Raw genomic sequence first — 21,352 nt, 5'->3', positions numbered from 1 at the left:
GCCTGGCCACTCCATACATAGGCTACATAAAAACAATGACACTAGGCCTTTCAGAAGTCCTTTGATATTGAATCCATTTGTACATTAAGAAATGTAGCAAAGTATTGTTGTTTATTAACGAATAGAATAGAGATTAGACCTACATTCAACTGAAATGTATATTACTATAATGATTATCATTATTATTATTATTATATGGCTATTATTATCAGGCTTACTCTATAAATTATAGGGTTATTTTTTTCATAATGTTGATATGCCCTTAAGCCTTATGCACGACAAAGATAAACATATTATACCTTAAATACATATTTGTTTGTTTTCCAGGGGAAAAAATTGGATCAGAAACATGTAACCACCTCGATGAACCTTTAGCCTGTTCCCCGCAACGTTGTAGTTACTGGAGCTGCATCCATATCTGTTTATGCTTTGCCCTCCACAAGCCTATATAGCCTACGACAGCCAAATAATAATGAATCATTTCATAAATAATGGGTTTAGGGTCTTATCGGGAACGAAGAGGCCGCTGCCGTGCGCTTATCTCGCCTGGCCACATTGCGGTCGTGTTCCGCTGCACAAACTGAGCGGGCGCCCTGGACGCAATGAGGAATAACTCAAACCTCACTTCCAGTTCCACACTGCACTTCACCAGCACCAAAAAAACTCAGACATGGATGACCCACTCACAAAATGGCTCCACTTTCACACTGACATCAACAACACGTCGGGAACGGTAAGCGCATACAATTCATCTATATTTCATTTTCCATGCCTGCTTTGCACGCGAATTATTTTGAATTACAATTAGGAGTGTGTTTGAAGTGCTTTTTCGTTATTGTTCGTTCCGTGGACACTTTGGAAAGCATTAGAAACGCTATAGGGCCTTTTATTTTTCTCAGATTTAACCCCCCCTCCCCACAATTATAGGCTCATTAGCCTAGGCCTACATAATTATGTGGCTATTGGTTAAAACGGATTGTTTTGGCCTATTTTAATCTGTATGGATATAAATATTTATTGTCATTGTCTCATTGACAGTGGTAGGTTGTATTATTAGCCTACAGTTCAAAAAGATTGCCTTGTGGTTTCTTCGTTGTTTTGAGTTATGGTAGGCTACACACTTCAATACTACAGCATCTAAGCCTATACAGTAGAACAAGAAAGGGAACGAAAAATAAATCCAAAATTCTTACAAAAGCTCTGTTATGCCAACCTTTGTTCCAAATGTCTGTATTGGATCTTAGGCTATTGTTTAAACTATGGGAGAGAGAGAAACATTATAGAGTCGTTATAAAGGCCTTTTGATTAGGGATTTTTAAGAATCCTATTCACTTACTCTCTTGTTAATAATATATTAATTAATAGATTAAATTAAATAGGCCTATAATAATAGATCATTTCAAAAGAAAATAGGCTTTCAAGTGGCCTTTCTTGCAACAACAAAATAAAAACGTTAGAGGATTTGAATAAAAAAGTCATGTTCGAAAACATCAACACCAATTGCCATTTCAAATGCCACATTGAACGCTTGCTCCAGAGGCCTTGGTCAGGTTGTTGTTGAGATGTGAATAATGTACGAGTCAAAGCCCAGGTGCTTGAGGGGGAAAGGACTTCGAAGAACAACACGGACGATTGACCATCAAAAGCAGTTCATTCAATACTGTTTTAGACTGACCTCTCATAATGTAGGCACCTTGTGCTGTTCATATTCTTTGTAGGCTTATTCGTTATTCGCATTGGATGTATTTCTTCTTCTTTCAAACATATTCAATGTGGTGCACTCAAAGACGTCCATAGGTATTCGGAGAATTTCAAGAAGTAGAACTAGCCTATTTTTTCATAATAGAAAACCCTTCGATGAGCCTTCTAGGACTTATTTAGGGGCAAATCCAAAATATGGAAAATAAGTAACTGGACCATAGCCTACAAAATGACATGGAAACGTGTTGGTGACTATTTGGGACATTGATGAGGACATGCACCACCCGTTTTGAATCAAAAACACGTAACAATTTGATGTGCAGATGCCTGCATTTTAGGGGTTATTTTCTTGCTAATTTCTAGGCTATACGAAATCAACACATTCTCTCTTTAAAATGTGGGGCTTTATACACACGACCCTTCACAGCATAATACCAGCCATATAATGATGGAATCATGAGTGATGAAATTATGGGGGAAAGTCTAGAATCTGAATCTGACTTGAAGAATCAAACACGTTTTTTTATAGATCAGTCTTATTTTAGGCTATCGCATGCATCTATTTACGAAACATTTTTCTGCCCCATAGTGTGGTGTTTTCGACAGCTGATTTATGGAAAGGCAGGACATAACTACAACGTGATGAAATTATGGAAAAAATTCAACCGGAGCTTTGTCCTGGAAGTCCCGGTGCCAAATCGTGCAGCCCACTGAAGCAGGATTCCACCATCAGGGGGAATGGATGCAAAGACCCGGAGGACTCGAAGGAGGATAACTTCACATGGGAGGGGGTTAAAACAGATGACGCGCCTCTGCGGGACCCGCGCAACCGGACCATCATCCCCAACGGCGTTGCCAAGGAAACAGCTTACGACGCTCTTGACCTGAAAAGGGAAGTACCAGTAATCGAGCTCTCGAGGAGAGACGATATAAAGGCGGGACAGCAGAGAACGGACAGTCCCATCGTACCGATCACGGAGCTTCGCAGACCACCCGTGCCGTTGCCGCTGCCGCACCGAGACGCGCTGAACGACGCCCGAATGGTTCAGCTGAGCCCAAACGCGTTCCCTCTCCCAGCGCGAGCGATGCTCTACAACCTGGCGCAACCTCTCTCCGCTATCAACAGGTAAAATATAATAAAACATTAAATAGCCTAGCCTTTATGCATTTGAAACAAATGTTATGTTTTCCTGATAGGTTTATTTCGCCCTAAAGAATATAGTCTATAAGCCCATAAGTTATTCGTCGTCATTTCTTTTTAAGGTATAATAATTATATGTAGCCTACAGTATTAGGCCTACCGATAGGCATACACCAAAACGTGTTTATAGCCTACCTAAAAATCGAAAAAAATGAGAAACAGACAAAAGTTCATGTAGTTGCTTGTTATCTAGGCAATTGGCTTAATCTACCTTCACAAGGGTATCTGTCAGTGCCTTGACCTCTAGGCTACCTGTGTTGATTAATGCAGTCTTTTCCTTGATTCATTTGAATGTGGAGGATTTCAGGTTAGTCTACTGCCTATACTCACACATAGCTTATGTGTTTTGGTTGTGAGTAGGGACACCGAGACCATCTGTGGTCCTCTGTAGCTCAGTTGGTAGAGCCTGGTGCTTGCTCTGGCAGAATAGTGGGTTTGATTTCCGGGACCACCCATCCTGAAAATGTATGCATGTATGACTTGAAGTCGTTTTTCTAAAATCCTCTGCTAAATGGCATATATTATAGAGGCTATAATTAGGCTATCAATTTCATGAAATATTTAGGTATTGCTTCATACCTCATATTGGTGAGCTGTTATAGTCTATATGTGCCTGTGTGTAAATAGTGTGTGTGTGGTCACCTGTGCCTCATATATTTTCTCTGTCACTAGTCTTGGAGGAGAGTCGGAACAATACTGCATGTACCCCAGCAACAGGGTAAAGCACCGCCCAGCACCTTACGAGGTTGAGCTCGACGAGGGTAGGCGCATTTTAGATCTTTCTAAGTATGGTAAGACGCACCTCTGCTGTGTCCTCCTGCTGCTTACAGTCTTCTCCTCAATCTTCTCCTTATCCCAACGTCATCCCATTCCATTTATCCCCTGGCATGGCTGTAACATGGGTAGGTATTTAATAAAATAGTCTACTGACCACCAACTTATAGAGAACTCCTAACTAAACCTAATCTTCTGAAATAGTCAAATATACATCTGATGTCTATGGTTTTAGCTTCTTAGAAACATAATATACTGCATCTCATTTTCTCTATCCCCCACTCACAGTCAAATGCAGTTGTAGCATAAAGGGAGGGTGGGGGGAGTTAGGTGCTGTCATGCCAAGGCTTTGCTGCATAGTAAACTGGAGGATTAAGGGAGGCTGGGTGTGTTCCAAGAGAATGGGATATTCTATTTCTCAAATGCATCCCACAGTTTCTGGCAGAGTGGCAGATATTGTTAATCGGCTTCATGTACCAATATCTAAAAAACAACTTTGGAAAATACACTACATGACCAAAAGAATGTAGACACCTCGTCGAACATCTCATTCCAAAATCATGGGCATTAATATGGAGTTGGTCCCCCCTTTGCTGCTATAACAGCCTCCACTCTTCTGGGAAGGCTTTCCACTAGATCAGGGCTGCCCAACCCTCTTCTTGGAGATCTACTGTCCTGTAGGTTTTCAGTCCAACCCTGTTCCTGGAGATCTACCGTCCTGTGGGTTTTCAGTCCAAACCTAAATTAACACAGCTGATTCTACTAATTAGCTGCTCAACAAGACCTTAACTAGCTGAATCAGATATGCTAAATTAGGGTTGGACTGAAAACCTACAGGATAGTAGATCTCCAGGAACAGGGTTGGACTGAAAACCTACAGGACAGTAGATCTCCAAGAAGAGGGTTGGGCAGCACTGCACTAGATGTTGGACCATTGCTGCGGGGACTTGCTTTCAGCCACAAGAGCATTAGTGAGGTCGGGCACTGATGTTGGGTGATTAGACCTGGCTCGCAGTCGTTGTTCTAACTCATTCCAAAGGTGTTCGACGGGGTTGAGGTCAGGGCTCTGTGCAGGCCAGTCAAGTTCTTTCAGACTGATCTCAACAAACCATTTTGTGTATGGACAAACCCAGATTCGTCCGTCGGACTGCCAGATGGTGAAGCATGATACATCACTCCAGAGAACGCGTTTCCACCGCTCCGGTGATCTTAGGCTTGTGTGCGGCTGTTCGGCCATGGAAACCCATTTCATGAAGCTCCCGATGAACAGTTCTTGTGCTGACATTGCTTCCAGAGGCCGTTTGGAACTCGGGAGTGAGTTTTGCAACCGAGGACAGACGATTTTTACTCGCAATGCGCCTCAGACCTCAGCAGCCCCATTTTGTGAGCTTGTGTGGTCTACCACTTCGCGGCTGAGCCGTTGTTTGTCCTAGACGTTTCCACTTCGCAATAACAGCACTTACAGTTGGCCAGGGAAGCTCTAGCAGGGCAGAAATTTCACGAACTGACTTGTTGGAAAGGTGGCATCCTATGACGGTGCCACCTTGAAAGTCACTGAGCTCTTCAGTAAGGCCATTCTACTACGAATGTTTGTGTATGGAGATTGCATGGTTGTGTGCTCGATTTTACACACCTATCAGCAATGGGCGTGGCTGAAATAGCCGAATCCACTAATTTGAAGGGGTGTCTACATACTTTTGAATATGTAGTGTATATGATAATGGGTAACATACAGTCTCAGTCAAAAGTTTGGACACACCTACTCATTTAAGGGTTTTTCTTTATTTTTTTACTATTTTCTACAATGTAGAATAATAGTGAAGACATCAAACTATGAAATAACACATATGGAATCATGTAGTAACCAAAAAAGTGTTAAACAAATCAAAATATATTTTATATTTGAGATTATTCAAAGTAGCTCCCTTTGCCTTGAGGACAGCTTTGCACACTCTTGGCATTCTCTCAACCAGCTTCATCTATAATGCTTTTCCAACAGTCTTGAAGGAGTTGCCACATTTGCTGAGCACTTGTTGGCTGCTTTTTCTTCACTCTGCAGTCCAACTCATCCCAAACCATCTCAAAGTGTGTTGGGTCATTGTCCTGTTGAAAAACAAATGATAGTCCCACTAAGCGCAAACCAGATGGGATGACGTATCGCTGCAGAATGCTGGGGTAGCCAAGCTGGTTAAGTGTGCCTTGAATTCTAAATAAATCACTGACAGTGTCACCAGAAAAGCACCACTCCTCCATGCTTCACGGTAGGAGCCACACATGCGGGGATCATCCATTCACCCACTCTGCGTCTCACAAAAACACAGCGGTTGGAACCAAAAATCTCAAATTTGGACTCATCAGACCAAAGGACAGATTTTCACCGTTCTAATGTCCATTGCTCGTGTTTCTTGGCCCAAGCAAGTCCCTTCTTCTTATTGGTGTCCTTTAGTAGTGGTTTCTTTGCAGCAATTCAACCATGAAGGCCTGATTCGCGTAGTCTCTCCTAACAGGATGATGTTAAGATGTGTCTGTTACTTGAATTCTGTGAAGCATTTATTTGGGCTGCAATTCGGGCTGTGAGGCTGGTAACTCTAATGAACTTATCCTCTGCAGATGAGGTAACTCTGGGTCTTCTTTTCCTGTGAAGTTCCTTATGAGAGCCAGTTTCATAATAGCGCTTGATGGTTTTTGCGACTGCACTTGAAGAAACGTTCAAAGTTCTTGACATTTTCCAGATTGACTGACCTTCATGTTTTAAAGTAATGATGGACTGTCATTTCTCTTTGCTTATTTGAGCTGTTCTTGCCATAATATGGACTTGGTCTTTTACCAAATAGGGCTATCTTCTGTATACCACCCCTATCTTGTCACAACACAACTGATTGTCTCAAATGCATTAAGAAGGAAAGAAATTCCACAAATGACCTTTTAACAAGGCACACCTGTTAATTGAAATGCATTCCAGGTGACTACCTCATGAAGCTGGTTGAGAGAATGACAAGAATGTGCAAATCTGTCATCAAGGCAAAGGTTGGCTACTTTGAAGAATCTCAAATATAAATGATATTTAGATTTGTTTACCACTTTTGGTTACTACATGATTCCATATATGTTATTTAATAGTTTTGATGTCTTCACTATTATTCTACAATGCAGAAAATAGTACAAACATAGAAAAATTAGTAGGTGTGTCCAAACTTTTGACTGGCACTATACATCACAGGAGGTTGGTGGCACCTTAATTGGGGAGAACTGGCTCGTGGTAATGACTGGAGCGGTATCAGTGGAATGGTATCAAATACATCAAATACATGGTTTCCAGGTGTTTGATGCCATTCCATTTGCTCCGTTCCATTATTAGGAGCCGTTCTCCCCTCAGAAACCTCCTGTGACATACATTTATGGACTCGTATCACCTATCACCGGATGCTTAAATACTTTCCCATACACTGTGGCGTAGTGACCCTACTGAACCCTACTGAATCTCCTATCCCACTTCTGACATCAATATAGCAAAGCCAAGAATAGAGTCCAACCCCAGCAACATTGTGCTCGCCAATCCAACACTGTAGTTGGTGTGCCAAAGTCTGAAACCTCTATACATATGGCAGAGCTTTGACAAATACATGTATTCAGATTGTAAAAGTGCAATTGTCTAAATAAGTATGACAGCTCACTGCGTAATATCTTGTGCTAGTGTTTAAAGACCCCTACTTCTGGTTGCTTTATGATACATAATCAGCTCTTTAACCACAACACCATAGCTGTCTTCATAAATGCACAAGGCAGTCTCTTATCACTACGCTGGCTTCTTTCATGCCTCTATTCTCATTTTGTGTCACACTCCACTACTTTACCACCTTTAACACATTCTCATCACTTATCGTTTTTAAATTACCTTGTGAGGAGGAAGGCTTACATCTGAAGTGTCCACTTCAATTCTGTAAAGGAGTTAAGAGAATGAGCAAGCCTGACTTTAACAATGAAATTGACAAAATAAAACATTTGGACTGACTGAGTCTTACTTTTATTTGTGCATCTACCTTCCTACATCCCGTATCTCTCCCCGTTACTCCTGATCACCTTCTCCTCCCCTTCTCCTCCTCCCCCATCCTCTCCTCCTCCTCTCCTCCGCCAGCTGGCCAGCCAAAGATTGTACGACGGATCTTCACCAACAGCCGGGAGCGCTGGCGGCAGCAGAACGTCAACGGAGCATTCTCAGAGCTCCGGAAGCTCATCCCCACCCACCCACCGGACAAGAAGCTGAGCAAGAATGAGATACTGCGTCTGGCCATGAAGTACATCAGCTTCCTGTCCAACCTGCTGGATGACCAGGACGGAGGGGGCACAGTGGCCGTGGGCGACGAGACAGGGCTTCTGGTGGGGGGCTGTGAGGGTCGACCCCAGGGGCCCCGTCAGGACGTGGTGGGACTGGCCACGGAGGATGACCTGCTCCTCCAGGGCACGTTGTCGCCCGGGTCCAGCTGCGGGAGTCTGCCAGATGGGGACGGCAGCCCAGAGAGCTTCACCGAGGACCGGGACTCACCCACAGCCCAGAGGACTGTGCCTGCCCCGCGCGGTAGGGAACTGCGACGCAACGTGCGTCCACAAGACAGCGGCAGCCAGCGATGACGGTGATGATAATGGTGGTGACAGTCATAACGATGATGGTGATAGAGTTGACGATGAGGGAGTTGATGGTGGACCGCAGGAAAACACATGGATTGACTTATTTCCCTGAAAGATGGATGACTTAAATATGGATGACAAGGGATTCATCTAAAGAGCGGTGCTTTAGGTTCTGGAAGCATGCTGATGACAGAATATCACTTCGTCAGGATTCTAATCAGCTCATACTGAAGCCAATGGCAGCTTGCTTGGCATGGTCCTTATTTGTTCAATTGGTTGACAAAACGACAGACTTGTAAATTCTGCATGCTTTTAATGCTGTCTATGACCTGGGTTGAGGAACACCTCATATTTCCTGAGTTGTGAATGTTCAAATACAGTGTGCTTCTGTTACACTATCATGTCATGAGTAGTATACATCCTATGTCATCATCATAGAAGTCACTCATGCCATGGTACCATGAGGTGACGCAATGGAGGTTACACCAGGAAATGGCAATGGGAATGCTGTCATGTTCTCACCTTGGGTTAAGATCCAACTTCACCAGTTGTCAATGAGGGCATTCTAACTCTTCTGAATAGTCAAGTTTACGACAACAACACGACAACAGCATAGCTGTTTCACTAATAGCAATGGATTGATGTCAAATCCTCACAATAAAATACACACTTAAACAAGCATTAAAGACAATTATTTGCTTGAAAATGTGTTATCTTAAGGTTTTAGCACTCACAACACATTATCAAACATGCACATATACCAAAATATTTTTACAGTGGTTCATGTCAAATGATGTGATTCGGCAGTTTGATATATTTTAGACAAGGTTTTCATTTTTATTTTATGTTTAGATTCTGCTCAGTGCTCCTTATTACATTCATTCAACAGTGGACAAACAACATGTTCTCTAGAAAATGTATGACAAACACATATAATTATATAAATGTGGTACCTTATTTATATTTTTTGTCACACATAACTGATTAGCATTAAGTAAAACACCCCAGAGTAACATGGCAACGGACCGTGAACCGTGTGCGCACACACAAACACACACACACACACACATATCAAGTACAATCTGATTTCTGAGACACACTGCCATAGCATGTAGATGATGGACTTATGTGCAGCAAGGTAACTAGCAACTACATCTACCAGAGGATAATAAATTTTCCTGTCAAGAGGTACAAATAGTATTTCCGTAACTGATGTCCAATGAAATCATATGATGACTCACCCAATCATTTTGTATATTATACATTTCTATTTCAATGTTTTTTTCATTGTAATGCAGTTGTGATTTGGTATGGTACACTTAGTATATCACCTTCCTTTTCTCTGTTGGGATCAGCAACGACATCAGCAGGTTTATGTCAGTAAACAGTGAGACGTACATCCCTGCTGTTTGGTTATTTGATTGCTGCTTTTTCAGCAGACATTTAGTAGCCCGTCTTGGTACCTTTGGTTACTATTTTATGAACTACAGTAAAGCAAAGGGACATTGTAGTTTTAAGTAAAAAAGCATGTTTGTTGTATGATAAATATATCTATGACTATATGCAATGACTTTTATATAAAATGTTGAATAAAATGAACACACAAAAATGCAAAATACTGCCATACAAAATACTCCTTATGTGTGTTGTAAACCATGACAATTGTGTGTTCTAAACCAGACAATTTTTTCAATCATATTTATAACACAGATTTGTACATTTTTGTTATGCATTTTTCTTTATTTACTTATTTCTCAGGAATCATTACCCATATATAATTAAGACTATGGAACTAATGTGTTAGGAATATTTGAAAACAACTTGTTCTTACATTTTAAAGCTGAATTCATCTCAAATGGACCAATCTCTCCCTGTAACACATCCTACTGCCAAGCAATGTGAAGTAAATCCATAACCCCCCACAAGGCATGTAAAACACTCCCACTCGAGTCTGGAATCCTCACTTCCTCTAAGCAAGTGACAACTTCCTGCAAAGGTCAGCATGGCTCAGTGACCTTCAGGATATCCTGCCATTGTGAAAGTGGTTCACAGTTTTTAGATTCTCCACACTCGCAGACTGTCTGCAGCATTACCAAACAATCACAACCAACATGGAGAGTTATTCAAAAAGTAAACCACAGACAAAGTAATAATGCATAAACGCTACATATAATGCATAATCGCTGTATCAACCATTTTACTTAATGATAATATTGCAGTAAAAATATGTTTCTGTTTTTGTATGAATTATTGTGATATCAGCTCTACTTGCACACATCACAAAAACAAAGTGCAGTGTTTCTAGGAACGCGGAGACACCCAGGTGTTTTAGGACCTCTCCAGTATTCCACAGTCGGCTATGACTGGACTGTGACCTCCATAACTATCTCTGTGACTGGACTGTGACCTCCATAACTATCTCTGTGACTGGACTGTTGTCTCCATAACTAGCTCTGTGACTGGACTGTGACCTCCATAACTAGCTCTGTGACTGGACTGCAAACATACATTTACCTGTAAACTGGAGACTATAGTCATACTGTCCATCTAAAAATAGTGTTTGAGAGAGAGAGAGCGAGAGAGAGAGAGAGAGAGAAAGAGTGACAAAAAGACAGGGTAAGTGTGTGTGTGCATGTGTGCGTGCACGCATGTGTGTGTGTATTTATCATCTCAGTGCAGATGGATGGCAGAGTGTCTCTTGCAGCCAAATTATTCTGTATGTTAATGAGTTGTTATCTGACGTGCTGCAGGAACAATACACTGACTCTCACACAGTGGGGATCCAGCCTGCTGGGTACAGATTACACTGCCTACACCACCATGGCAGTTATTTATATTTTCACACACAGTATACAGTATAGCAACACACACACACACACACACACACACACACACACACACACACACACACACACACACACACACACACACACACACACACACACACACACACACACACACACACACACACACACACACAAACTCAAACTCAAACTCAAACGTAAATAAACAGAAATGGTTTATCTCTTTTAATTTACCTGGAAAAGTAGGATGGTTCAAAACTCATGGTGAAAGACGCTTTTCTCCTTCTCTACCCACAGGTGGCGATGTCTCTCCTTTTATGGTTTGTATTGGATGTGCAGGTAACTGCCAACATAAAGGAAACAGTTGAGTTAATGAGGGATACAAAGTATATTGAAAGCAGGTGCTACCACACAGGTGCGGTTCCTGAGTTAATTAAGCAAGAAACATCCCATCATGCTTAGGGTCATGTACTGCCTGGAAACTCAACGTTGAATTACATTGAATTCTACATCGGGCAGAAATTAGCATTTGAATCAGGAAAGTTTCCTCACAACCTCTACAAACCAGAATGTTGAATAAAATTATATTTTATCTTACCTTACTGGTTGTCTGTGCGGTTGGTCCTTTTGGCGGTAGGGATGTGAGACAATATATCCACAGGAAAGTATAATTACATCAACTTTTCAAAGCACTGGTAATGCATTCAGATTTCTAACACCTGAAGCATGCATACAATATAAAAAATACATGCACGAGGTGCATGCATACTTGCCTAGCTCGTGCACGTGTTTACATTGCTCTGTGCATGCTTCAGGTGATAGAAATCTTAATGCATTACCAGTGCTTTGAACATTTGATTTGATTTTACTTTCCTGTGGATATATTGTCTAACCTATATCATGTGACTTCTTGCAAATCCCAATGTCATTAGGTGAAACAAAACAGGGGTACAGTACTGTATGCAGGAGACAAGACCGTGTCAGACAGTAACACAGTTTTCTTTTTTATATTTAATTCTATGAAATTCATAGTCACTAACTTCTGTATTTGTGTTGAGTGCTGAATGTGCAATGCAACATGTAAATCCCCCGAACAAAGTATAATTTTAGGAATACTGTACAACAAAGGTGAGGGTGAAATGAATGCTTTCTAATCCAATGCTTATGGTACCTTTTTTATTTTACCTTTATTTAACTAGGCAAGTTAGTTAAGAACAACTTCTTACTTACAATGACAGCCTACCCCTGCCAAACCCGGACGACGCTGGATCAGTTGTGCACCGCCCTATGGGACTCCCAATCACGGCTGGTTGTGATACAGCCTGGAATCGAACCAGGGTCTGTAGGGACGCCTCTTGCACTGAGATGCAGTGCCTTAGGAGCCCTATTTGTGTGCCAGCAGCATAACACCCTGCATCCCACTGTTGGCTTTCATTTGAAGCTAAGCAGGGTTGGTTCTGGTTGGTCCCTAGATGGGAGACCAGATGCTGCTGGAAGTGGTGTTGGAGTGCCAGTAGGGGGCACTATTTCCTCTGGTCTGAAAAAAATATCCCAATGCCCCAGTGCAGTGATTGGGGACATTGCCCTGTGTAGGGTGCTGTCTTTTGGCTGGGACATTAAACGGGTATCCTAAATTCCCAATCTGGCTCTCATACCATCACGGTCACCAAATCATCCCCAGCTTCCAATTGGCTCTTTCATTCCTCCTCTCCCTTGTAACTATTCCCCAGGTAGTTGCTGTAAATGAGAATGTGTTCTCAGTCAACTTCCCTGGTAAAAGAAATGTGTGTGTAAAATATTACTGTCCTCAGATGTTTAATTCATAGATTTGAGATGTTACAATTGGTTTGGTTCGAAAATGCTATATCCATTGCTTAGCTAAAAATGGAATGTTCATATCTGTATATTTAAAATATAAATTCAACACGTCATTAATCTAGCGTCATGGTATAGTGTTAGGTTAGAGTTAGGCCTCATCCCAAATGGCACCATATTCCCTATACAATGAGCTACATTTGACCAGAGCCCACATCTCATTTTACTGAATTGATAATTTTTTTATTATACAATGTATATTTTTAAATATCAATGTCACAATTGTAGAATTTGTACAGTTATTTTGTTAAAATTTGACTGTGAAAACCTTGCATTGCTACTTTTTTCTCTGAGTGAGGCAGAGGTATCTCGTTTTGCAACTAAATGTGATTGTTTGTCTCTCTGAAATGAAACCATCTAGTGATAGGTTTCAAACAAATAAACGTATAATCTATCCTGTGTGTGTGTTTATGTAATTCTGTGTGATTATATAGTTAGTTAGTAAATAAATAATTAAGCTAATTTGTGTATCGCTGTCATCATGTAGACTAGGGTTCGTGCAGATTTATAGAATATTACGACGTTCAGAATGAGACTGATATGAGGTAAAGATACTGTACATTTTATAAGAGTTTAATTCGGGAGAGAGTTACTTGTTAAATAAGTTTTCCCGCGGTGCCCCAAGTTACTGAGTTAATTGTTACATGATTAATTTAATCACATAATCAATTAAACATAGTTAATTGATTTGATAAGATAACAGTCATTGCATTAATGATAGTCACGTCACAACACATCCCAACACAACACTTATTTATCCAGGGATTACAGTATATCCTGCTGAATGCTAAATGAGACAAGACAGCATTCAGTGACCGTTACAGAAGAGGAATATGTGTATGTGTATACACTGAGTCTATAAAACATTATGCTCTTTCCATGACACAGACTGACCAAGTGAATCTAGGTGAAAGCTATGTTCCCTTATTGATGTCACTTGTTAAATCCACTTCAATCAGTGTAGATGGGGAGGAGACAGGTTAAAGAAGGATTTTAAAGCCTTGAGAAATGGATTGTGAGTGTGTGCCATTCAGAGGGTGAATGGGCAACACAAAATATTGAAGTGCATTTTAGCAGACGCTCTTATTCAGAGCAATTAGGGTTAAGTGCCTTGCTCAATTTAATATCAACATATTTTCTTTACCTAGGCAGCTCGGGGATTCAAACCAGCAACCTTTCACGGTTACTAACCCAATGCTCTTAACCGCTAGGCTACCTGCCTTTGAACAGGGTATGATAGTAGGTGCCAGGCCAGGCACACTGGTTTGTGTCAAAAACTGCAATTCTGCTGGGTTTTTCACGCCAAACAGTTTCCTGTGTGTATCAAAAAAGGTCCACCACCCCAAAGGACATCCAGCCAACTTGACAAAACTGTGTGAAGCATTGGAGTCAACATGGGCCAGCATCCCTGTGGAACACTTTCGACACCTTGTAGAGTCCATGCCCCGACGAATTGAGGCTGTTCTGAGGGCAAAAGGGAAGGTGTATTTTTTTGAAACTAATCCAATCTGTAAGTGGTTGGATTTATATCAACTGTCAGTGAGATAGTTGTTCCAGTTTACATGGTGTAGGTAGTCTTCATGTACTGTATTTTCTTCCCTACACTGACAAGTATTCTTAATGCAAGATGTGAGTGATGTAAAAGTGTTGTATATCTTCCTGCAAATAGGCTTCCAACAGAGAATTGATTTCACATTGTAAACCACGATGTGACACATTAAGAAATATTCAATTAAGGTTTTACACCCTTATAACTCAAAGGAGGTCAACTGAAAGAGAAATGTACTCTGCTGTAGTTGATTGTTTATTTAAAACAACACAGGAAAGTTTAAAATGGCAAGAGAGTTGATTAAAAATGACACTGACAAGAGTAAAATGGTAATTGGAGTTAAAGTCAACTGACAAGCTAGCTAACTAGCTGTTTAGCTGGCTAGCACAAGCACAAACACCAGCTAGCTAGCACATTATCTTGTCAACTGTTAAATGAGTAGCAAGCCAGCTACAAGTGATGCCAAATAACAAGTCTTATACACTGTCTTATACAGTGAGATGTGCAGAATGCAGTTGGCGCCATGCTAAAAACCAACAACAAACTTCTGGGGTGATTTTCTCTGAACAGCTCATAAGGGTAACAGACCTCTGTCGAAACTAGCTATGCTGCGCTCAATATGAACAGTTCATATACAAGTTATACATTATACATTGTTTTGAAGCTAAGAATATCCTTTTTCCAGGTGTGTATACAAATCTACATGTGTTTTGGGGTCAATGTGACTGATTATGAGAGAGCAAGTCATATATGTGCAGATATATGCACCATGTCACTGCTCTCTCTCACTCTGCGTTGTGTTTTCTTGCTAGTTGGTGGGGAGCTGGATGTCATTGGCTGGAACTCGAATTGCTAGGGGGCTGGCCCACGTGGGGGGAAATGTAGGGAAAATGCCACAGCAGAGCTAGCAGAAAACAGTGGCTTTCAAACTAGGGATTACGTGGCTAATTGAGGTAAAACAGTAATTCTGCTCATAGATTATGCATGTATGAACTATACATTGACACATCCAGCCCAATGTACCACCAGCTCACCTGCTTCCACACTGTGATTTGACTTTTTTTGTTGTTGTTGTTGAAAGGAATAGTTTCACCATACTAAAACAAGAGTTCAGTTCACGTAACAGGGTTGACCTTAAAATGAGGGACAGACGTAAATGAATCACTAATCACATGAAATAAATAATCATCTTCTGAAATTATTTTGACAAACCAACAGTATAACTAGGGCTTCACAATGATGAGAAATCTTGGAGACATTTTGCGGTTAAGTCGATTCAAATCTTCCTAGAAGTCACAGAAGGTGCACAGAGGAACATTCTCCATATGGTCTATATTAAAGGTCACTTCATTGAATATAACAGGCTGTTAAAGTTCAATATTGAATTCATTTCATGGAATTATGCTTTGCTTTTTTCATGCCTTTTTCAGTAGTACATCTCATAAACAAATAGTCTTCTCTCCCTCCATCCAACTCCAAGCAGGTGACATAATGGAGTAATGGGGAGGTCATGGGGAGAATCTCAGTTGAATTTGCTCGACTCCTATCGCCTCTCCCCTACGTCCTCTCCTCGCCTGCTTTTGAAAAAGGTCAAAGATAATCCAGGAGTGGAGATGAGGAGAGGAAATGAGGAAAATTAACTCATATGAAATGAGACTCCTTTTCCACTCAGGCGTATTACATTTACGGGGGTGGATCCAAAAATAAATGTGTAAAGTGATAAAAATAATAATAATAATACTTGTGCAAGACATTTTATAGATGAAAGGATAAATAGTGTATTGTTTTTAAATGTGTGCATGCTTTCTCCTTTGAGAAACCAACAGCTGATTCAAAGCGGTTGTGGAAGATATTAAAACCCTTCCATGCTTACCGCTGCCAGGATAATCTTGTGCATCCTCTATCAAAGTAGGTAATTGATGATGGGCGCAAACTCCTTTGTTCGCCTACTAATGAATTGACACTCTCCTCGATCACTCGACCACTTATTGTTTTCCGTGTCACACAGGAGAGAGGAGACTTTATCCCATTTGAACTCCAGGGACGCGATTGATTTTGTTAGTCATTCTCACTCAGATATCATATTAACATGGCATAAGTAATTACAACATGTGTAGAATTGCAGGAAATTAGCTTTCAAACGGCAAACATTTCTCTCCACCCCAAGGCAAAATAGGCAATTGCTGTAAATTAGCTGTAAAACTTTTTTTTAAAGAAATTTGCCCCATGGTATAATTAGTAGAATTGCAGAAAACTTGCTTTAGAGGTCCAATGCAGCTCTTTTTATCTCAGTATCATTTCTGGGTAACAATTACAGTTGAAGTCGGAAGTTTACATTCACTTAGGTTGGAGTCATTAAAACTCGTTTTTCAACCACTCCACAAATTTCTTGTTAACAAACTATAGTTTGGGCAAGTCAGGTAGGACATCTACTTTGTGCATGACACAAGTTATTTTCCCAACAATTGTTTACAGACAGATTATTTCACTTATAATTCACTGTATCACAATTCCAGTGGGTCAGAAGTTTACATACACTAAGTTGACTGTGCCTTTAAACAACTTGGAAAATTCCAGAAAATGAAGTCATGGCTTTAGAAGCTTCAGATAGGCTAATTGACATAATTTGAGTCAATTGGAGGTGTACCTGTGGATGTATTTCAAGGCCTACCTTCAAAATCAGTGTTTCTTTGCTTGACATCATGGTTAAATCCAAAGAAATCAGCCAAGACCTCAGAAAAAATATTGTAGACCTCCACAAGTCTGGTTCATTCTTTGGAGCAATTTCCAAACACCTGAAGGTATCATGTTCATCTGTACAAACAATAGTACGCAAATATAAACACCATGGGACCACACAGCCGTCATACCGCTCAGGAAGGAGACGCGTTCTGTCTCCCAGAGATGAACGTACTTTGGTGCGAAAAGTGCAAATCAATCCCAGAACAACAGCAAAGGACCTTGTGAAGATGCTGGAGGAAACAGGTACAAAAGTATCTATATCCACAGTAAAATGAGTTATATATCGGCATAACCTGAAAGGCTGCTCAGCATGGAAGAAGCCACTGCTCCAAAACCACCATAAAAAAGCCAGACTACGGTTTGCAACTGCACATGGGGACAAAGATCGTACTTTTAGGAGAAATGTCCTCTAGTCTGATGAAACAACAACAGAACTGTTTGGCCATAATGTCCATTGTTATGTTTGGAGGAAAAAGGGGGAGGCTTGCAAGCCGAAGAACATCATCACAACCGTGAAGCACGGGGGTGGCAGCATCATGTTGTGGAGCTGCTTTGCTGCAGGAGGGACTGGTGCACTTCACAAAATACATGGCATCATGAGGGAGGAAAATTATGTGGATATATTGAAGCAACATCTCAAGACATGAATCAGGAAGTTAAAGCTTGGTTGCAAATGGGTCTTCCCAATGGACAATGACCCCAAGCATACTTCCAAAGTTGTGGCAAAATGGCTTAAGGACAACAGAGTCAAGGTATTGGAGTGGCTATCACAAAGCCCTGACCTCTACTATTATTCTGACATTTCACTTTCTTAAAATAAAGTGGTGATCCTAACTGACCTAAAACAGGGAATTTTTTACTCAGATTAAATGTCAGGAATTGTGAAAAACAGACTTTAAATGTATTTGGCCAAGGTGTATGTAAACTTCCTACTTCAACTGTAAGTACCTTACTCTGATTGTTTTCAATAAAAATTGACGTAAAGAAATAAAAATAGCTTCTTAGCAATGAGCAATTTCTCAAGCAAGAATTTTGATAAGACTGTCTGGGAGTGGTCTGAGTAGGGAAGGGAAAACGTCACAATTTCACAGTAATATTCTAACCTCAATATGGAAATTTACATAACACAGAAGACATTTTTTTTGCATGCAGTAAAACAGTAAAAATGTCTCTACACCCCATGTTAAAATGAGTAGAACTGTAGCAAACTTTCTGTAAAACTACACATGTTTTCTCTCCGCTCCATGGCAAAATGTGTTGAATTGCAGTAAACTTGCTTAAAAACTGCAACATTTTCTCTATGCCCTATGACAAAATCTGTAAAATTGCAGGAAATGAACTTTACTGCGAGGTGGGGGGACCCCCATCCAAATCTGGCACATGGACAAACGAACACACGCACATACACAACTTAAGCATTTATGCACTCAGAAACACCACACACACAAATAGAAATGGTGGCAGACGCTTTTTCTCATTCTCTACCCACGGGTGGCGATGTCACTCCTTTTATGGTTTGTGTTGGATGTATGAGCTCAAGACTGTCAACAGGAAGCCAGTCTTGTACTTTACTTTATATCGAAGTTATGGTAAAAATTTAGCAGATCAGGTTTATTATGACAAACTCTCTCTCTCTCACACACACACAGTTTAGATAAAACTTGGTTCTCTTGAGAATGAACGTACTATGGACACTCTCCCTACCAGCAACATTTCTGTCATAGGCTACACTTGTCTGTCCATCATGCATATAAAGCAACTATCTAGCCTGCTCTATTCGCACTGATTGGTGAAGTCATTTAATGAGCTAAATGTAAAAAACTGTTTATCACAGGTTTAAAAAGGAACAGAAAGGAACGATAAAAAACTGTACTTTCTTGGGGTTCGAACCGGTTCAGAAGTGTATTTTGCTAATCGGAACAGTGGAACCGAAACAAAAAATTGTGGTTCTGTTCAGAAAGAAACGATTGGAAAATAATTTTGGTTCCAACCACTGGAAGGCAGTCTATGACCCAGAGGGTCGGGAAAGCGAGATTGCGGTTTGTTTACATCCATTTGGGTGTTTGTGGGCTTTCATTCTGCACATGGCCGAAACTACACGAGGACACCGAGGTCAGAACCTCTGCCATTGTTTTCTAAATAGAAATAAAAATATAATAATAAAAATATATATTTGTACACAATAAAGAAAATCAATTACGGGTCAACATCTAGATATTGCTCCCAGCATTGATCAAAGCTCAGAACGCTTATATTTTAGATCTGACTGATCTATTTACACCTGCCTATTCGCGAACGAGTGGAACCATGAACAGTGGTTTGTTTGTTCGTTATGTTCCCCTGCTCCCCCTGGTTTGCCTTTTTAGTAGCACATTCACCACTCTCTCAAAAGGCTAACCCCGCCCTCGTGGCACAGACCGAGGGCCTGAGACATAAAATGAAATACCACAGTTCGGCTCTGCTGACACTGTGTTTGTGAGATGTCAGACAAAAGGTAATTTTAAAACCGCCCCGTGACTCATGCCATGTCTACAGATATCCTCCAAACAAACAAAAAATGACTCTTGGAGAATGAGTGCACAACTGGTAAATAGTTGCTTATATACTGAACAAAAATATAGACGCAACATGCAACAATTTAAGAGTTACAGTTCCTATAACGAAATCAGTCAATTTAAATAAATTCATTCAGGCCTAATCTATGGATTTCACATGACTGGGAATACAGACATTCATCTGTTGGTCACAGATACCTTAAAAAAAAGGTAGAGGCGTGGATCTGAAAACCAGTCAGTATCTGGTGTGACCACCATTTGCCTCATGGATAAGCATAGAGTTGATCAGGCTGTTGATTGTGGCCTGTGGAATGTTGTCCCACTCCTCTTCAATGGCTATGCGAAGTTGCTGGATGTTGGCGGGAACTGTAAACACGCTGTCGTACACCGATGAATGGCACGACAATGAGCCTCAATGAGCCTTCAAATTGCTGTTAATAAAATCCAATTGTGTTTGTTGTCCGTAGCTTATGCATGCCGAACCATAACCCCACCGTCACCACGGGGCACTTTGTTTACAACGTTGACATCAGCAAACGGTTGTACGTACTGCCAAATTCTCTAAAAATGACGTTGCAGGCGGCTTATGGTAGAGAAATTAACATTCAGTTCTTTGGCAACAGCTCTGGTGGACATTCCTACAGTCAGCATGTCAATTCCAAGCTCCTTCAAAACTTGTGTGATGAAACTGCACATTTTAGAGTGGCCTTTTATTGTCCCCAGCACAAGTTGCACCTGTGTAATGATTATGCTATTAAATCAGCTTCTTCATATGCCACACCTGTCAGGTGGATGGATTAGCTTGGCAAAGGAGAAATGCTCACTAACATGGATGTAAACAAGTTTCTGCACAAAATTTGAGAGAAATACGCTTTTTGTGCATTTGGAAAATGTCTGGGTTCTTTAATTTCAGCTCATGAAACATGCAATGTTGCGTTTTGTTCAGTGTAGATATGTCAGTCAGTGGATAGCTGCCAGCAGAGACTTCTATTGCATTAACTTTGAAGGGCTCTGCCTCTGGCTAGTATTAGGCTGCTTTGCCAGCTAGAAGGATGAAGTAAGAAGCTAACGTTAAACGGAGCATACTTCAGCAGGAGCAAAAAATAAGCTGCTAAGTTCTCATTATAACTTTGCTTCAGAGAGTAGGCTACTGAGACAGACAGTGATGTGGCGCTCAGTGGTGAGGCTGGCAGGCTGCAATGCATGCAGGAGGAAGCAGAGGAAACAGAGAGAGAGAGGTTCGTACAGTGGTTCCCAAACTTGGGGTCATGGCACGTGGGGTCCCCTGAGAAAATCCGTACTAATCTTATCAAACAAGTTAGGAACTTAAAAACTTAAAATATCTTTTAAAAGGAACATCTCCACATGGCCTGTCTTCCCTATAGGCCTCGGCATACATTACAATGCAAACAAGACAGTTCTAAAAATGTCAGACATTTTGTTTAGTCACTGAAGTGTCAGCACAAATAATTTCTCAGAGCGAACCATTTCTGATATTTCACCGCTTTCTGGGGTATAACATTAA

At 40.9% G+C, this 21,352-nt stretch overlaps 1 protein-coding gene across 2 annotated transcripts; it reads left to right on the top strand.

Moving 5' to 3' along the window:
- Nucleotides 1-495: 495 nt before the first annotated feature.
- Nucleotides 496-9,918, top strand: LOC139560578 (T-cell acute lymphocytic leukemia protein 1-like). Of its 2 annotated transcripts, none has more exons than XM_071377472.1 (4): nucleotides 496-733; nucleotides 2,291-2,827; nucleotides 3,575-3,663; nucleotides 7,812-9,918. In XM_071377472.1, exons 2-4 carry the CDS (start codon nucleotides 2,352-2,354, stop codon nucleotides 8,303-8,305), a joined length of 1,059 nt encoding a protein of 352 aa, XP_071233573.1. In that variant the 5' UTR covers nucleotides 496-733; nucleotides 2,291-2,351; the 3' UTR covers nucleotides 8,306-9,918. The 2 variants fall into 2 exon arrangements, with proteins under 2 accessions (XP_071233573.1, XP_071233572.1); XM_071377471.1 differs by having other exon boundaries at nucleotides 3,575-3,693.
- The last annotated feature ends 11,434 nt before the right edge of the window (nucleotides 9,919-21,352 follow it).

This window comes from Salvelinus alpinus, chromosome 30 (assembly GCF_045679555.1).
Source record: "Salvelinus alpinus chromosome 30, SLU_Salpinus.1, whole genome shotgun sequence".
NCBI lineage: Eukaryota > Metazoa > Chordata > Actinopteri > Salmoniformes > Salmonidae > Salvelinus > Salvelinus alpinus.
Note: the sequence above shows the minus strand (reverse complement) of the source record. Positions and strands in the feature narration are given on the sequence as shown.